The sequence below is a fragment of the Poecilia latipinna genome, unplaced genomic scaffold (genome assembly GCF_001443285.1).
Source record: "Poecilia latipinna isolate Pla-1442-1.1 unplaced genomic scaffold, P_latipinna-1.0 Scaffold915, whole genome shotgun sequence".
In the NCBI taxonomy this organism is placed as follows: domain Eukaryota; kingdom Metazoa; phylum Chordata; class Actinopteri; order Cyprinodontiformes; family Poeciliidae; genus Poecilia; species Poecilia latipinna.
Genome location: NW_015113531.1, coordinates 223,100 through 241,090, shown reverse-complemented (window position 1 = coordinate 241,090; position 17,991 = coordinate 223,100). Strand labels below are relative to the sequence as shown.

The following is a 17,991-nucleotide window of genomic DNA, read 5'->3' as shown; positions in this document are numbered from 1 at the left end:
AATGTCAGCTTGACAAAGATCTTTAACTAACACAGATCTGCAGTCTGGTGGAACTAAAACAACCTTTCAGCAGCCTGTTCCCCTCCTGGCCTGTGGGGGCGCTGCACCAAGAACCACCGAAGGAAACAACACAAAAAAGACACTGAGCTCCTTTTTCATGAAATGTAGAGAAATGGAGGCGTCAGATTTCAGCGGTTGGAGGATTTCTCTAGCTGACAACTGGAATTAAGAAAATCAGTTTGTTTAATGAAAACATGACAATTTTGAAAATGTTTTTTGTTTTAGGATCAGGTGGTTTTTCAGCTGTTCTGATATTTTTAGCTTCAACAACCAGATGTTACGACTGGCGAGGAGCGGCAGGACGGTGATGACGTGGCTCATTTTTAAGGTGTGATTTTAATTTTCTTTTTTAATGGAAACATTGCAACTGTGAAATTTCAGATGTATTCTGCTGATGTGGAAAAAACTGAACTTTGCACATATTTGCAATGTTTTGTCTTTAGTTAAAGACCACGACCCATTTCTACAGCTAGCGTTAGACTAGCATGTTTCTTTTGGTTGTATTTACCCAGAATGCCTTGCACTGTAGTCCACTTCCTGCTTTTGGAGCGGTCTCCGGTCCGCTTGGCGTTGCATCCAAACCGAACCAGAATTAATTTCAACAGAACTGGGCTGCATCACAGTTGGATTAGCATTCAATATTTAATATTCACTGAACTTCAATCCAGAACCGGCGCAGCAGCAGTTTAAGGTTTTGCCTCCTATCTGCTTCAAGATAAAAAAGAGATGACAGGGGAAAAAACTGTACATAAAAGAGGAAAAATCACGACAGTTTGGCACCATTTCAGATATTTAAAACAAAAAAACTCATCAATAATTATCAATATTGACTGAAACGGTTATAATCTAAGTTTTTCAACCATCATCCACCTCAAAGTTAAACTGGTTTTAAGAACAACAAAGTAAAATTTCTGAAGATCTGTTTGTTATTCTACCAAGTACTGTGGAAACTCTTGAATTTAAAAGGTGAAATAAAATAAAAATGTCTGCTGTGACAGGAAACAGAAGTTTAACAGCGTATTTTAAAGGTTTGGCGGTGGGAGTGTGTCAGCGGTCAGGTGGTCTGGTAATTAGTCTGCTGCATCAGCGCTGAACAAACTGCTGCATGAGGAGCAGCTTGCTCTCATTTACTGTAATTTAATTAAAACAAGGACAGTTGTGCATAATCTCTCTGCAATCCGACTGCATCTTCTAAATCAGATTGTGCAGATTTATTAATGCACGGCTCCCACAGCCTTCAGATCGCTGCAGGGATTTAATAAAGCAGCAGAAAGCAGCCGCAGGAAGCTCAGAGTCACTTCCACTGGTTCACAAATCGATGCCGGATAATAAACCGCTCCAAAGTTACGCCAAATTTTTTTTCCCTTCAGGAAGGTTTCTCTTAAAAGCCAGCGTAGCCACATCAAACAGTTTTCTTCTGAAGTGCAGAGAAGTTGACTGGTGAGCTTTTGGGTTTGGATTTTATTTAGTTAAATGTCTTGCAGCAAGTTGGAACCTCAACTTTATGTGTTTAGTTTACAAACTGTTTGGAAATGTGACAGTTTTTCTCATCAGTCTTGTCGTCTGGGTTTTATACTCAGAATGGAAAATGTTCCTCATTATTGACTTGCTTTATGAGGCCCAAGACCAGTTCTGGTGACACGTTGTAGAAAACTTTTATATGACAAAATAATGCAGTTTGTTTCAGTTACAATTAAACATTGATATGTAAAAATATTCACGTCTGAAACTCTTTGCCATCAGTAAGGGAAAACTGAGTAACTGTAGCAGTTAGAGCGTTTTAGTCCATCAGATTCTGTTTGATTGGGAACCAAAATGGCAACTTTTGTTCCTCCAGCTGCTGTGGTTCTTTCTCTCTCTGCTTTGAGTCAAACCAACCTGTTCCCCTCCTGGCCTGTGGGGGCGCTGCACCAAGAACCACTGAAGGAAACTAAACAAAAACCTCTGAAGACACTGAGAGCAACTTCCTTCTTCACCAAATGTAAACAAAAATGGAGGCGTCAGATTGTAGCAGTTGGAGGGTTTCTCTTTAGTCTTTGGTAAAAGAGTAGGAACCATTTCTGTTGCTAGCGCTAGCATGTTTGTTTTGGTTGAATTTACCCAGAATGCTCTGCATCCACTTCCTGCTTTTGGAGCGGTCTCTGGTCCACTTGGTGTTCACATATGGATTCAAACCGAACCACAGTTCACTTCGACCGAACCGGCTTGTGGGCAGGTCAGAGTTCACACCTCACCAAACCAACTGGAGTTGGATTGAAGCGGACTGAACTGGGATCCTTTAGATTTTAAGGTCTCATGTTGAGTCGTTCAAACCCACTTTTGATTTGTCCATGTTTGGAGCTGCAACTTGCAGTTAAATCTGGAGCTGCTCTTTTTTCTTGGTTGCCGCCGTCTCAGGCCATGGTGATGCTAAAGCTAAACGGTTTTATTTAAATTAATGGTGCATTTATGACCCGATGCCTACTAGTCAATGTTTTAGAGTTCTGGTGTTGGTTTGGTTCTGCTGGAGTTTACCAGCTTCTCTCCAGTAACTTTCTGAGCATCGTGTTTCCAAGGAGTTTCCTGCGCCGCTTCGGCCGAGTCTGACGAGTTCGCTGCTTCATCTGAAGTGCTGTAGCTCCTCAGTCCTCTTCCTCTGCTGGTTGCCATAGGAACGACACCGGGGTCACAGCAAGGCAGCTGTGTGTTACACGGAGGCATCGTAAGGTTTAATCACACAGACAGCCACTCAGACACTCCTGCCAAGCTCCAGATGCATTGTGGGTACCGAGGGGACAATTTGGTTCAAGTGCCGCTGTCTGAGCACAACACACAGTCAGATACACTCACACGAGCCTGACATGATTCACTGCACTGACTTACAACCCAATTTGCAGGGAAGAGTTTTACTGATGACCTGGCAACCCGCCGCTTTTTTATTTACTATCTGGCAACACAACATCACATTTCCTCCGACGCACGTGGGCCGTTCCCCCCTGAGCATCCATCCTTCCAGCTAAAAGCTACGTGTCAGGACAAACACTTGAGCCGAGTCGTTTCCACAGCGACAAGAAGCCCAATTAAAGCCAGCTCGCCAATTTACCCATCATGCTTTGCCCTGGGTTTTGTGTCGTCTCATTACAACAAGCGGTGTGTTGTCGGTACATTCTGCATTATCACAGCAGTGAGTGTGTTCTGGTGCCAGATGGTGATGCATTAACCATGCAGCCATTAGGAGGACATTAGAATAATGAACAAACTGCCTGTCTCCTTCACTGGGAGCAGCAGAGACAGGAAACCTGTAGCAGAAACGCCGCCTGAGAAAAGCTTTAATAATCGCCTCCGGTTAGCAGGAAGAAACCTCATCTCGGAGGAAACGGCTCAGGAACTCTTGGTTCAACATCAGCAGCATTAACTCTCCTGGATTTATAATTCCTCAACATTTAAATCAGATTCTTATCTGGACTTTGATTAGGCCATTCCTTTGTAGAATTGCTGTTGTTTGAGACGATCTTCAGCTGTCAGATGAACTCAGATTTCCTGCAGTGCTTTGACACACAGACTCCACCTGCTTAACAGTTGGTTGTGTTTGGTTGTCTCCATCGTGCTGCTGTGTTGTGGATAAATCTCGTTTTAGTTGAGACACAAATTTGATCTTTTTCATGCTGCAGTAAGAGGCTCTTATCCTTTCTCTAGCATCACTCCTTCTTTATTGGTTTAAGTTTACCCAAACTTCCTCCATTGGAAGATTGGTGGTTGAGCTCAGTGTCTTCAGAGGTTTTTGTGTCATTTCCTGTAGCGGTTCTTGGTGCAGCGCCCCCACAGGCCAGGAGGGGAACAGGTTAGGGTTTGGTTGGTTTGACTCAGCAGAGAGAATCCGGTAGATTCTCCAGTCAAACTGAATCTCCTGGACTCTCGGTTGTAAAAACACCCTGGAGTTTAACCATTTTGAGGAGTTGTCTTCAAATTCTGCAGACTGAGACTCAGTACTGGACCATTCAGTAGATTCAGCTGCTGAGAAATAGACAACTTTGGAAACCACTGACTGTTGCCAGAAACCTTGAGAAAGAGGAAGCAGCTTTGGAAGACGTGAAAATTACTATTATACCTTTTAGTTAGAGTTTAATATGTCAGCTCGACCTTCCTGGTAATTTACAAAGTGCTCTGAGTTCTTCCTTCGATATATTTAACTTCCTTTGTCTCTCTGTCCTCTCCTTGATGTGATTTAGAGAGGGATGGTGAAAAGCTCCAAACAAAACTATCACACTCAGTGTTAGATAACATCTCTGCCTTTGTGCGTCTGTCTAAACGTTCTGCCATCAGATCAGAAAAGCGGCGAGCGGCGAGCCAACCGATCCGCCCAGAGACGAGGATGGATCGGCTCCCAGTCCCTTTGGAAAAAACGGCGAGAACTGGCTGTTTTTTCTGCGATATCTGATCTTTCTTTCTGCTTGAAAACGATCAAATGAAACCAACTGAGGCTGTTTAAAATCCCAGTTAGGTGCAGGTTTTACTGGGGGATTGCAGAGAGCAGCCTCCAAGCACAAACCAGCTCATTCATCCTCCATTCTGCCTCATCTGCATTCATTTAAATACCAAGGTGAAGTGTTAGTTTGTTAGCTCAGCACCGAGCTCCTGGGTTGGATCCTGTTACATGTAATGTGGAAGAGAAATCCTCAATTACTCTGCCGTGCGTGCTCGTGCACACTTGTGTGTTATATGCTAATAATCCCATGGAGGGTCGAGGCAATCAAAAAGCTCTCACTTTTAATCAGCGTCACACAGAGGAGCTCGCGCTCACACGCACGGTTTGTTTGAAACCAGCCTGACAACTCCAGCACGGTGAGACACACGCACACAAAATGACAAATTAAAAAATATAATGGCTGTCAGAGGCTGCATGTGAGTGAGTAACGCACTGTGACAAACACTGCGGTGAATTTACAGTAGGGCCTCGTACGCTTCCACACCCACGCAGCTGTGCAGACGAAACGGGGAGGAATGACAGAGCAGACAGGTAGCTATCAAAGAAAACCAATCTGGATCATATTTGTACAGGGAGCTGTCAAACACACACACTGCTGCTGCAATTCCTGTGTCTGCTTTGGTCTCTGAAGTGAAGCCGGACTGATGGTGGACGTCAGAGGAGAGGAAAGGCAGCAAATGCTTAAAAAAAGGAAAATCTGAGACAATGTGGAGCAAAGATAAACGCCCAGACGACCCGTTTCCCTCCACAATACACACAGCTACATTAATATATGATACAAATGGTAACTTTAATCCAGATACTCTATAGTCTGTTTATTAAGTGAATGAAATAACCGGAAAACTCCAGATTCTTCACCTCAACCAGCATTAAAATATTGGCTCCTGTAAAGTTGTGGGACTTTAAACACCCAGAAACCCAAAATCAAGATTGGGATTAGTTTTTAATCCCAGGTGATCAAAAACTAACTGATCAAGAATCTGTCATTTACAGAACGCTGGAAGGAAACTGGGAGACTGTTTACATTAACCGGTTAACTGAATTTAAATGTAGCAGACAGATTAAAACAGGTATTTAGTCTGCAGAATGGCTAAATAAGGCTTAATCTGGTACAACTCCGGCCACTAGGGGGCAGTAAAGTGTAGTGTGATTCTTGGTATGTTAGTGAAATAACCACACAACCTGACTGAATGACGGTTGGACGTGGTATGAGGCAAATTTTCGACAATAGTCTACAATGGATTAACGTCGAGCCTCCGAGGATTGGATTTAATTTGTCCATCAGATCAACTGGCATCGTGTGTGATGATTCAATCCAGTCGGTTTCTCAGCTACTCAGCTATTCAGGGTTTGGTAAATCGAGAGTCATGCTTTCTGGTTTGGCTCTTTCAGACAGGAGAACGCCTGCAGTACCTAATCCATCTTTTGGTCCAATCCATATCGAAACAAGTCACCATCTTCCGGTTGAGGACCCTTAGAAGCCGAGTTATTTAGTGTTGGCTTGTGTTGGGGTGTTTGACCAGCTGCTGGGACTTGATGGGACGAGATGGTGCTGATGTTGATCACTGGTTTCTTCGCCAACGAACCCCAGGAGATTTCTTAAATGACAAGTCCAGACATGACAGGAGTTAAGAGTCTGTGAAACCGACATTAAAGTGAACTCTGCTTTATTTCCCTCCATCATCAGACATCAAACATCATCAGTTATTAATCTCACCCAGAAACGGCAAGGATCTGTGCAGAGCGAACTGACCACAGGATGCTCCGTCAGGCTGCATCTGCATGGCTACCGCTTTCATGTTCAGAGACGATGAATCATGGATGCATTTGTTCTTTCAAGGAATTTTAAAAATATTGATGTTTAGATCCTGCTTGGCTCTGCTTCCAACAAGATCGCTCCTTTCTTTTTTTAAATTTCTCAACTGCTACCGTTCGATTGGTGTCAAGTGCAGAGACCGCACACACACACACACACACACCACATTCTCACTATCTTTCCTAACAAGTGATACACATTCATTACATTTTCTACCCACTGTGTGTGTTCTCTGCTCTTGACACCAATCTTCCCTGAGGCAGAAGAGTGTGCCGCCCACTTAGAGCTCTCTCTATCCTTTTCTCGTTCGCTCAGTCTTTCTCTTTGCGGCTGTCTTCCACCTTGATCCAGTTGGATGAAATAGGACTCTAATTGGCCGTGCAATGTCAGAGTCTGTGTGTTCGTCAGGGTGTATGCACTGACCATAAAAGCTACCGTCCTGACATTGAATAAACCCCCATGAAAAGTGTCTCTTCATCAACATTAGATATTAAGACATATATTTGCAAGAGAATAATCCTCTCATTCTGTGAAGTGCCTCAGATGTAAATCTACACCTTTTGTCTTGTATTGGATGTGGATCTATGAATATGCAAATCGCTCCTTGCCTCAGTCTCTGCAGCTCGCCTCCAGCCAAATCTTTCTCCATTCACTGCTTAACAAGTGAGTTGTAAGTTTGGAGACTGTTACATGTTCAGACAAGTAGCTGGTTTGGAAGTAAATGAGGTAATGGCACTGGGATGCCCACAAGCCAGCACATCAGCTTTTCTCTTCATCTGCCACTCTTAGCTACATGAGAAATGCAACATTAATGAACAACACCAGCCTAGAGCCTGGCTTTGATTTTCCAGTTATGCTGTGGTGTGTCGGTAATGATGGATAAATCCCATTCACATTTGCCTGGTCTGTCAAGTAACGCCCTACGAGTTGGCAGGATTGATTCTTAGGTATATTTATAAATGAGATGGATGTGGGCTTCATCTTAAAACAGAATTTGTTTGAAGACTTTTGTAAATGCGTTGGACACCCCTGTTTTACACACGTTACAGTCTGTGAAGTTGACATTCGCTTGATCAGCGTTGAGACACTGAGGCTTTAGATTGTCCTCAGTTTGCTTTGTTCATGTCCTTTTCGGTATAAATGGATAAAGTAGCTGCCTGCATTTCTAGATGGATTCTTCAGCAGTTGGTGTCTGCTGGCAGTGTTAGCAGCAGGTGTTGTCGGTAACCTCGTTGAATAGGGTTACTTCAAGAACTTGGCAGAGCCAAAGCATTTAGAACACCTGATGTTTGTGAAATGGTCAAAGGATGATGAAATCCTGGGAGATCTTGATAAAGATGAGCACAAGCAGCATGTGGAAGCAACAGGCCATTAGTTATCAGTGGGTTAATGGTTTTAAATTAAATTTGTTTTATTAAACCCTCCAGAATGCCATTTTTTTAATGTGGTCTCAACGGTGCGCTCACACCAGCCCCGTTTAGTCTGGTTTGTTTGGGGAGGCATGAGATACTAACTCTGATCTGTCTGCAAACCTCAGTCTCAGTTAGGTTGAGGTGAACTCTGGTGTGGTTCAAATACACCAGTTGGACCGGAGACCACTCAAAAAAAAAAAGGAAGTAGCAGGGCATTCTGGGTAAATGCAATCAAAACAAACGCGCTAGCCTAGCGCTAGTGGGAGAAATGGCTATTGGTCTTTTACCAAAGGCCAAAGAGAAATCCTGCAACTGATAAAATCTGACGTCACTCCATTTTCATTTCGCTAAAATGGAGGTTATGCTCAGTGACTTCTCTGAAGAGGCACAAAAACCATTTCTGTCAGTGGTTCAGGCTGCAGCGCCCCCACAGGCAAGGAAGGGGCGCAGGTTTTTAAAAAACTAGTGTTTGGAAATGTTAGCAGGTGAGCTTGAGGTCAAGAAATGTATTTTTGGTAATGTACAGCAAAAAGACAGAAATTATTTATTGTAACCATGACAGCATGCTTCATTTTTAAGGATTAGCATCATGCTAATGCTCAGCACATTAAGGTTAGCATCGCTATGTTATTGTTACCTACACATGTACATGTTAGCTAGCTAATTATAACCACCACATAGTTTAATTAATTTCATGGTAAAAATGGTGATGGAAGGACTCTGTGGCTTCCTCTGTCTTCTGTTGGTGAACACAAAAAATTATAATTACTTTGATTTCATATTAACTGAATTTAATCATTCATAATTATTCCCTTTATATAAATAACTACAGGTTGTACAAAAGTTGTTCCAGCACAAATAAAGCACAGCAGATACTAAATTTATTCTGATATCATGTTGCAAATACATGCCTCATTAAATTTAACTGGTAGAAAACTGGGAGAAAAGTGTCAGTTCCTGCCATGGATTTTTCTAGCTGTTCAAAGTCGAAACAGGCTGGTGTTGCTGGTTTTTTCAGGCATTTTTGACCATATTAGTTCCAGTTTTTGTTTTTCACATGCAGTTGTATTTTTGTGTTCAGATCCCATGCTGAGAGAATTGTTTGTTGGATTCAAATCCTTTGTGCTGAAGCGCAACCATCTTCAAACAACAGAATACTGAATTAATGCTTTCTCTGACTCCTCCGAGGTGCAGGCCTCTGTCTCCTGCCAAGCTTGTTCTGTCTGCTAACACCCACGTACTGAATGCAAACATGTCATCATGCTCCACACTGTGGGATAAAAAAATTTGATACCTTCTCTTCTTAACAAGGGGTAGGTCTGATCTCCTCCGTAAAGCTGTCGGGTCGTGATTCAAGCGACGGTGTATAACATCGTTTGGCCTTTGAATCTTTATTCAGAGCAGAAACTTACTCAGCAGAGCTCTCAGTTTGGAGTGCAAGTGTTTGAAGGATGTGTGCGCAGTTCTGACGCTAACCTTTTCCAAAAGTGCCGGTGTGGATCCATTCAAGTCAAATGTCCCTCTAGGATAAGTAAAGTACTTTTTCCATTCAAATCAGACTTTGTTGTTGGCAACAGTCTTTTGGTCTTTAGCAAAGGTTGTGCACAAACAGCAATCCGATTCTGGGGTTGTGTACAAGACTCTGCCAGACAGCCATTGATCTTTGTTGGTGTCTATTTAATCTTGGGGACAGTGCAGGAGAAAATACTGTATTTGTTGCCACCACTCATTTATCTTCGCCTGTGTCCAAGCATTTTGGACTTATTGCTTCTGCCGACTTGTGTCACTTTAGGCACAAATTACAACATGGACAGATATTTATTAGTGCTGCCTTTTGTGTCTTTAAAAGACTTTATTCAATAAAACCAGCTTTGTTGAAAGGTAATTCATGTAGCTTTTGAATGAATTGATTACCAAACTACACCCGACCGGCTATAAGGATTTACACCAACGGTGTAAATTTAACTGAAATCAGGAAAGTATAAATGCGAAATGCAGTAAATAACTGGCTTAAAGAGGGAAGCAGAGCTACAGGCTCTAGACCCGTATTAGTGTACACGAGGCATTTCCTGCTTTAAGCTCTGGAAAATGTGCAGAAACGCACCAATCACTGTAAAATTACCGGGTCATGTGAGGCTCAATGAGGCGCTCAGCGGCCTGTGTAAACAGTCAAACAGTTGGATGTTTGGATGCTGATGAGGTCGCCGTGGTAACGAGAGGAACGCCTGAGCTCCAGCGCAGGGCCAGGTAGCGTTTCACAGCTAATTGGCTTAATAAAAAGAGCTTAAGGTTGCAGATTATGGTTAAAAATAACAGGAAGTGATGATAATGTTGGCTCCAATTAAATTCAGATGAGGTTCATAGTCATATTATTACAGTACAAACACACTTCACTGTGTTTTGAGCCTTTCATGTGACAGCAACACAAACTGTGAAGTGGAAGTTAGTCATTGGTTTTCTAAATATTTGTTATATTCTCTGTCTATACAAGTAAATAAAATCCAACTTCTTTCAGTAGATTTGGTGTCCACTGTGTCATTTCATTTCAGAATAATCCCTGGTGCAGATGGAGAGGAGGAGAAAGTTGTGGGTTTGATTCCCGACCCCTGAGGTACACCCAGATGCTGTAATGTTTGAAAAGTTTAGTGAATAACACCAGTTATGTAAAAACACTTTGTGGTCCACATTATGAGATAAATTGATGTGAAATGTGTAGAAGTGATCTAACTCTTCCCCATTGTGAAACATAGTGGTGGTAGCATTATGGTATGGGTCTGTTTATTTTCATTAGGGACATTACGTTATGTCATACCTGCTTGTCTCCATTAGTTAGGTCAGCTCTATAATTTTTACCTCTACTTTGAGATGTAGTTTTTATTTCAGCCTCTTGGGGGCGATAAGTGCTGGTTTGTATATTGTCCGATCAAAGAAGAAGAGCAAGTGGAAAATTGTCATTCCTTACAGTAGAGATGCAATTTTTATTGGCTTGTTGTCTCTTGAAAACACCAGATCTATCTTTATTTCCTTAAGATGAACTTTGTTGTTGTTCTTCTGCTCATCATCCAACCTGTTATCTTTGGCGCCACCTTCTGACCCGGATGATGATTGTCTCTGAAAACATATACAGGTCACAGAATCAGAGACAGGTTAACCCTGATTAAATTTTCATCATTGCGGTCTTGATTTGGTGGAAGTGAACTCTGGTGCGGTTTAATGCATATGTGAACACCAAGTGGACCGGAGACCACTTCAAAAGACTACAGTGCAGGGTATTCTGGGTAAATACAACCAAACCAAATGCACTAGCGCTAGCGGCATAAATGACTCGTTATCTTTTGCAGAAGACTAAAGAGAAATCCTACAACCTCCCCACCATTTTTGTTTACTTTTTATGAAGAAGGAATTTACAATCCGTGTCTTCAGAGGTTTTGTGTTGTACCGTCCGTGGTTCTAGGTGCAGCGCAACAGCGGTGTTGTTCACTGTTCTTGTTCTCTGTTTACCGCTGAACTGGTGTGGAGACTTTATGTCCTGTACTCGGGTTTAGCGCCTCTTATAGGACCGGGGGAGGAAAAACAGCATCTTGAACCACGTTTGTTTCCGTAAATGAGTGACTGCTCAACAGAACGCCACATAAAAAGAAAACAAAACTTTAATTGTGTGGACGTCATGTCCCCAGGTAAAGTACATCCCCTTCCGCCATCCTGTGACGTGTATTTGTACCTTTGTTTGCGCGCGTGAGTGTGAAGACTTCAGTTGCCTTCATCAGAGGAACACCTAAGCGGGGTTTGGTGGGTGCAGCTCTGCATCACTCCCCTCTCTTCCCTCCTCTTCCTCTCTCTCGGTCAGCGCGTGCCTCTCGGATGGAGCAGCAGCTCGCGCACACTCACTCACTCACTCACTAACGGCTGAACAGGAGCAATGACAACTCTTCCTCCTCCTCCTCCTCCTCCTGGCGGGATGGAGGGGTGCTGATCAGGAGCCGCTTCATCATCACCGTCATTACTGTCAGCACCGCCATCACCATCATCATCATCATCAGCACCGGGAGCGGAGCGGAGAGAGAGGGAGGCAGCGAGGGCGGAGCAGCCGCTCTCTGTGGGCTTAAAAAGTTGAGGAGGATCCGGTTTATTACCGGAGCACCGGAGGGGGCTCGGACCGTATCCTTCCCCCACCCCGCTGACACGGACGCGGTGTCTCTGGATTCACCGGGAAACCCACCCGCCGTGGTTCTGGATGGATTCGTTCTGGATTCCGGGTCAATAACGGACCTGCTTTTTTTTGTTCATCACCCAGAACCTGATGTCCGGTGCTGTGACGGATAAATAAATACTTTGTTCTTAATTATGTTCCGGTGTTTTAACGGTTCGGCGGGTTGGTGACTGTTCCCTGGAGGATTTACGGTAATCTTAACGGATCAATAACGGATTTTCAGACGTGAGTCCGGTCCGGCGGCTTTCCCGAACGACTTTCACCGAGCTGTGCCGGGTCCAGCGGATCCCGGGACGGCTCCTCGGTGACCGGCGTCTGGCCTCCGCCGCCCCCCGGGGACTGAGGAGGGGGCGAACCGCAGGCAGCACAGCAGGTGTCAGGGAGGGAATGTTCCCGGGACTGGACAGGTCTGCCGCCCCGGAGGGACCGAAAATTACCGAACGCTTCCGAACGAACCCAACGGCGGGAAAACGGGAGAAGTTCACCGAGGATTTTATTGTTTCTTTAAAATTAGCAAATTTTTATTGAGCAGATCAGTCTATTCTATTGCTCAGTAACGATCTAATCATTCTCAAAATAGTTGTAGAATAAATTTTCAAAATTTTTACCTGTTATTCTTAGCTCAAATTGTCTAATAATCCTGAATATAAATCCTATTTCTGGATTTAAATCCAACAAACCAAACAGTTTGAATCAGTTTTTCTCAATAAATTCCTATTAAAATCTAATCTGTTATCAATAAACCTTAATCCAATTTCAATAAATGTCAATCCCAGTTAATCGATACATTTCGAGTCTCTTAACTTCAGTTCTAATCCCATTTTAATCAAAATCAACCCCTGCTGTCCAACCCTTTCAATCCTGGTTATCAGTCAATTTTAATCCCATTCATCAGTGGGTTTTAATCCCGCTTATCAATCAGTTCTAAACCCATTTCAGTTAGTTTTAATCCTGATTATCAATCGATTCTAATCCCATTTCAATCCATCTGCCACAAGAGGCGGGAGGAGTGAACGGTCTCCTCCTCTGTGAAATAAACCCACATGCTGGCTGTAAATTATCCACTTAAACCTCTCCAGAGAAGAAACTGTGAGCCAAAGCCTGCAGTGAGGGTTATTAAGCGCCACATATTAGCACTAAATGCTCTGATTATTTCTAATAAGGGCAGACAATGCTTAAAGTACTCATCTGGGTAGTTTTAAAATTTTTCCAACTAAAAAAATTAACTGAAAGCCTGAAGAAATGTAGCTTTTGTCTCTATTAGAATGAATTTATGACGCAAACTCTGTTAGTAAATGAGATTTTGATCTAATTTAAAAGTCCTGACTCAACAGCTCCACGCTGACCTTAATGTTCAGGAAGGCGTTTTAATCTCCAGCTGTGTCATCATTTTAAACCCAAGAGGGTCCGAATGGGCTTTATTTATGCTTTACTGCAGGTCTGGAGGAGCTTTAACTCTGAGCAAATTAACTTTACAGCCACCTGCGGACAATAAGCCGAAGCTTTGGGTCTCCTGCGTTTGATGAAGCTTTGGTTGATGGTCTCTCATGTTGGACGTGTAAAACTCAGCTGAACTCTTTTATCCTTTCTGTTGTTTTGATGCAACTTCTGCAAAAAAGAAACTCAGGAAAACTGAGTATTTTTCCGGTGGAGGTTTCTAATTTAGCTTCGGCAGCTGGTTTCCTGTGAGACTCTATGGATGGTGTTCTCGCTGGATATCCACATTCTCAACAGAATACCTCCTCCTCTTCCTCCTCCTCATCGTCTTTCTCCCTCTCAGTGTCCTGTACAGGAGAAATCGAGCCATGAGGCATTGATTTTCTTCTCGCCGCAAAACCAAAACGCACACGACCATCTCATCCATCCTGGCTTGTCAGGTTTGTTTTCTGAAATGTAAGAAGGGCTCAGTGCTGAAGGACGTTCATCACTGTCCGACAGTTAGGTCAGAGGTCGTACCAGCAAGCAAGCAGCTCAATCACCCATCACCAGTCTGATCGGAGCGTAGATGAATGATTTTCTGACTGGTTTCCATAGGAACGTTTAATGCTCAATGGGACTCAACGACAGCAGCCCCGGCGCCATGCGGAACGGCCGCGGCCTCTCCGACCAGTGGGCGGAGTCGGTGGTGGTCCGGCCCCGAACCACAGAGCGCCACATCACAGTGCACAAGCGTCTGGTTCTGGGCTTCGCCCTGTCCATCATCACCCTCATAATCGTGACAGCGGTGGCCGTGGCGCTCAGCGTCCGCTTCGATGACTGCGGTGGACGGGATCGCGGTGGAGGCAGAGGGGAGACGGGTTCCAGAGGGTCCGGAGGGTCGGGAAGACTCAACGGGAGCAGAGGGGAGAGGATGGGAGACAGAGGGGATGAAGAGGTGGTCCAGCCGTGGAAAAACTCCCGGCTTCCGGGGTCAGTGAGGCCACGGCACTACGACCTGCGGCTCGCTGTCTACATGGACAACTTCACCTTCTCTGGAGAGGTCAGCATCGAGCTGGAGTGTGTCAACGCCACCAGGTTCATCGTGCTGCACGCCGACCGCCTCGAGGTACGTTGGCCTGAATTTCCTCTAATCTCAAGGGAGGTTAGCAAACTTTGTGTCGGCAACAACTCAGCTTATGGGAGAACGTCTGGTGCAGAGTAAACTCCTGAAAACATCTTGAGCTTCCTCAAACCCAATCCAGGTAGATTTAAGGCGACCAATTGTTCCAGAGCACTTTTAACCTGATGGATTCTGTGCTAGAACATTACATTCAGTCTTTTAAAGCTTAAACATGTGGTTTTATTGACCATTTGCAACTATCACCAAGTGACGTTGAGGCGCCATGACGACAGAGTATTGAAGGCAGCGACTGATTATTTTTCCCTTTATAGCCTTGGCTTCAACTTGTTGCAGTTAAGCTAATTTGTTTTTACAAAAGTTTAGAATTTCTAGCTTGGAAACTTAGCCATAACTTCTCCCTTCTGACATGTTTGTTGATTTGATAAAATTGGCGATTTTGTCTTAATTCACGCCACATGATTTATACCACTGATTCATAAATGCTGTTTCCCTGGCGCAAAGTTAAACATCTAAAAGTCTAGATGCTAACCCGTTTTTTTCATACATGGTAGGCTACATGATGGTGTGACATTTTCTCCATGTTACCAACGATTAACCATCTCCATAATGCAACATTTGATTTCATGTTACTAATCTTACAAAAGAAGTATAAATGTTAATCTTATGATCTCCAAAAATACGAATACCAGTTCTTACGATTGAAGCCTCCTTATTTAAAGGTTTTCCATAAAACATTTAGTTTACATTGAACAAAGTGACAGATTTTTTCCAATATGCATTTCGGTCAGAGACAGCAGTTTTTAGAAAATTTGGAAATAGCTTAGAAACTGACCTACCTGGTTTGTGCAGCAGACCGTGCAGAAACTTTAGATCATTTTACAGTGAAACATTAGGCCACGTACTGTCTGTTTTTGACTAGCTTTAGCTGTTAATGTGCATCTAGTTTGTTTTGACGTCCGTCATGGCGGAGTGGGTTGCTTTCACGTCACAAGGCTCAACGCCTCAAATGTCCAGATGTGACTTTGCACAGAGACGGTAAACTTAAGTAGATCCGAGAACCATAATGGTTCAATAAATCCTGACTTTACTGAGTAAAATTTGGAGCTGTTACGACTTTGGTAACTTGTCTTGAATCCTAACAGTTGAATTGTCTTGTAATAAACTTCACATCCCGCAGGCAATCTTTGGCAATAAATCTTGAAATTCTAATAGTACATTTGTTTATGAAAACTTCATAATTTTTATACTTGGAAATAGTTTTTATGTCTTCCCTTTTTTGATGCTGAACTCCCCAGCAGAATAAATATTCATTGGATCTGTTCATCCGTCTCCTACGCTCCTGTTTACAGCAGCAGGTTGCAGCATTTATGACGGCATGAATTGATTCAGAACTGTATTTATTTTCCAAAGCAAACAGTGTCCAGAGGCTGGAGACACACTTCCATTACATGGCGAGTTAAAAATTTGCCTCAGAAATTCAAACAAAACTGTAAATTATTCTGAATGAAAAGGGAAAGTTAAAGTCAATCACAACAAACCTCGTTTATGTATTTTAAACCACTGTATTTGGAGCTAATTTTGAATTTTTCATCCATCCTGAGAAAGTTTTGGTTTTGACTGACACCATTTTTGACACTTTAGCTGTATTTTATTGACTGTATTGAGATATAATTCAACATTTTCAGTCAAAAAAAAAACAAACACATTTTAACTCTTTATATATCTATAATCCCCTGAATGGGTCGTTCCATCTAAGTGATCAGGTCTTCTGTGAAATATTCAGTGGAAATCATGTTGGTGACATTTCTGAACCAGACCAGTGACCTCATTCTGTAAAAACCTTTCCAGTCAGAACTGATTCTTGTTTAGGTTACAATGGGACCAACATTAAGTTTAGTTCATTCAGGTTAAAAAAAAACAAGGAATTCGTGTTTATGGTTCACTACCAAATCATGCTGAAGTTCACGTCTCAAACATGAACTTGTTCTTCTTCATTTATCATATTTTACTTCATTCCCAGTTAGCATATCAATTCAATTATATCATCATTTAGTCCCTTGCCACCTCATTTATCTCTGTTTAATTATGTCCTGACCAAATCCACATCTAAACTATCTTGCCTAAAAGTTGGATAGTTGAATAAACTGTCAGAATAAACTGTTCAGGTTTGTCATGTAGAAAACATCATGAATCTGGAGGCTTGTTGCACCAGCGCAGTGTTGCTAGGTAACACTGTGCTGTAACACTGCGCTGTTACCTAGCAACCCAAGCATAGCTCCGCCCACATCATTATTAGACTTTGTCCACACATAGAAGAGTATTTATTTAAAAAAAAACTGGATAGTTTGATAATCAATCAATCAATCGATCAGTCAATCAAAATTATAAAGCACCCTTCATACTAAAAGCAGCTCAAAGTGCTATCCAGAAATTGCTTTCTGCATCCATTTTCATGTGTATAAAGTGTGAGTAAACATTTAGGTAGGGGGCGTGGCCAGCAAGAGCTTATTTGCATAAAAGTGACAGAACCCTAAAAGGTTTCATTCTGAAAGGAGAGCAGAATAAGCAGAAGTGAGGAGATTAAAACCTCATTATCTGAGAACCATTTTGAGCAAAACGGGTAAAGATTTAAGCTATTCTAGCTTGTTTTAAAAGAAAGCACAATAGATTCTCTTTAATGATTACATTGTCCCCGTCTTTTGATAGCTGCTACTTCTAGCAAGGTCTACCTAATGAAGCTGAATTTTTGTGGCAATACGAGGACATTGTCCTGACCCATTTGGACCACCAGGAAGGATGTGCAAAGATGGATCGTCATCATCGGTGACCTGAATCAACCAAACGTGAACAAAACGCTGGTATTTGTCAGTTAAAGCCAAACTTAAACCTTACTTTAGTTACAGATTTGCATCATAAAATGCTGCGACTTCTGAGTGTGTATTCATGCATTTTAAATGAAGCTGAGCTAAAACAGCAGCAGAAGCCTTCATAAGCATTTCCTTAAGATGCTTTCCCAAACAAGAGTGTGTTTTCAGCCAGATGTCTGCGTCTGGAAGAAAACCCCAAACAAAGAAACCCTATTCCCACTTTCGGCCTCCCAGATTCCTCTAACGAGGCTAATTAGCTGCCAAAGTTGCTGCTTCAGCCCGAAGTGGGATGGCAGGAGAGCGCCTGGGAGAAACGCCGCGGCAACGTGATTTTTCACAGCGCTCATCTGGGCTAATGTGAGAGATGGATAAATGTGTCTAATTTGGGCCAGGGCCAATTAGGAGCCCTGCGGCCTGCCTGGTGTTTGTGTCCGGCTGCAGGTGAATTAATGGCTGTTGCTGGGAACCAGGCAGCCCTCCTAAGGTGGCCTCACACTTAATGCAGTCTGAAAAGGTAAATGGCCGCCATGTATAAACCCAGAAAGCAAAAAAAAAAAAAAAAAAAAGGAAAAAAAAAGAACCTCTGGGGGGGGGGGGAGAG

The 17,991-nt window shown here is 42.9% G+C and overlaps 1 protein-coding gene across 1 annotated transcript in view; it reads left to right on the top strand.

Moving 5' to 3' along the window:
• Nucleotides 1-11,531: 11,531 nt before the first annotated feature.
• LOC106957563 (thyrotropin-releasing hormone-degrading ectoenzyme) overlaps nucleotides 11,532-17,991 on the top strand; it is a 162,778-nt gene continuing 156,318 nt past the window's right edge. The window contains exon 1 of the mRNA XM_015048950.1: nucleotides 11,532-14,508. Coding sequence (XP_014904436.1) covers nucleotides 14,014-14,508 — 495 coding nt within the window. The 5' untranslated portion in view covers nucleotides 11,532-14,013. The remainder of the gene's footprint in view (nucleotides 14,509-17,991) is intronic.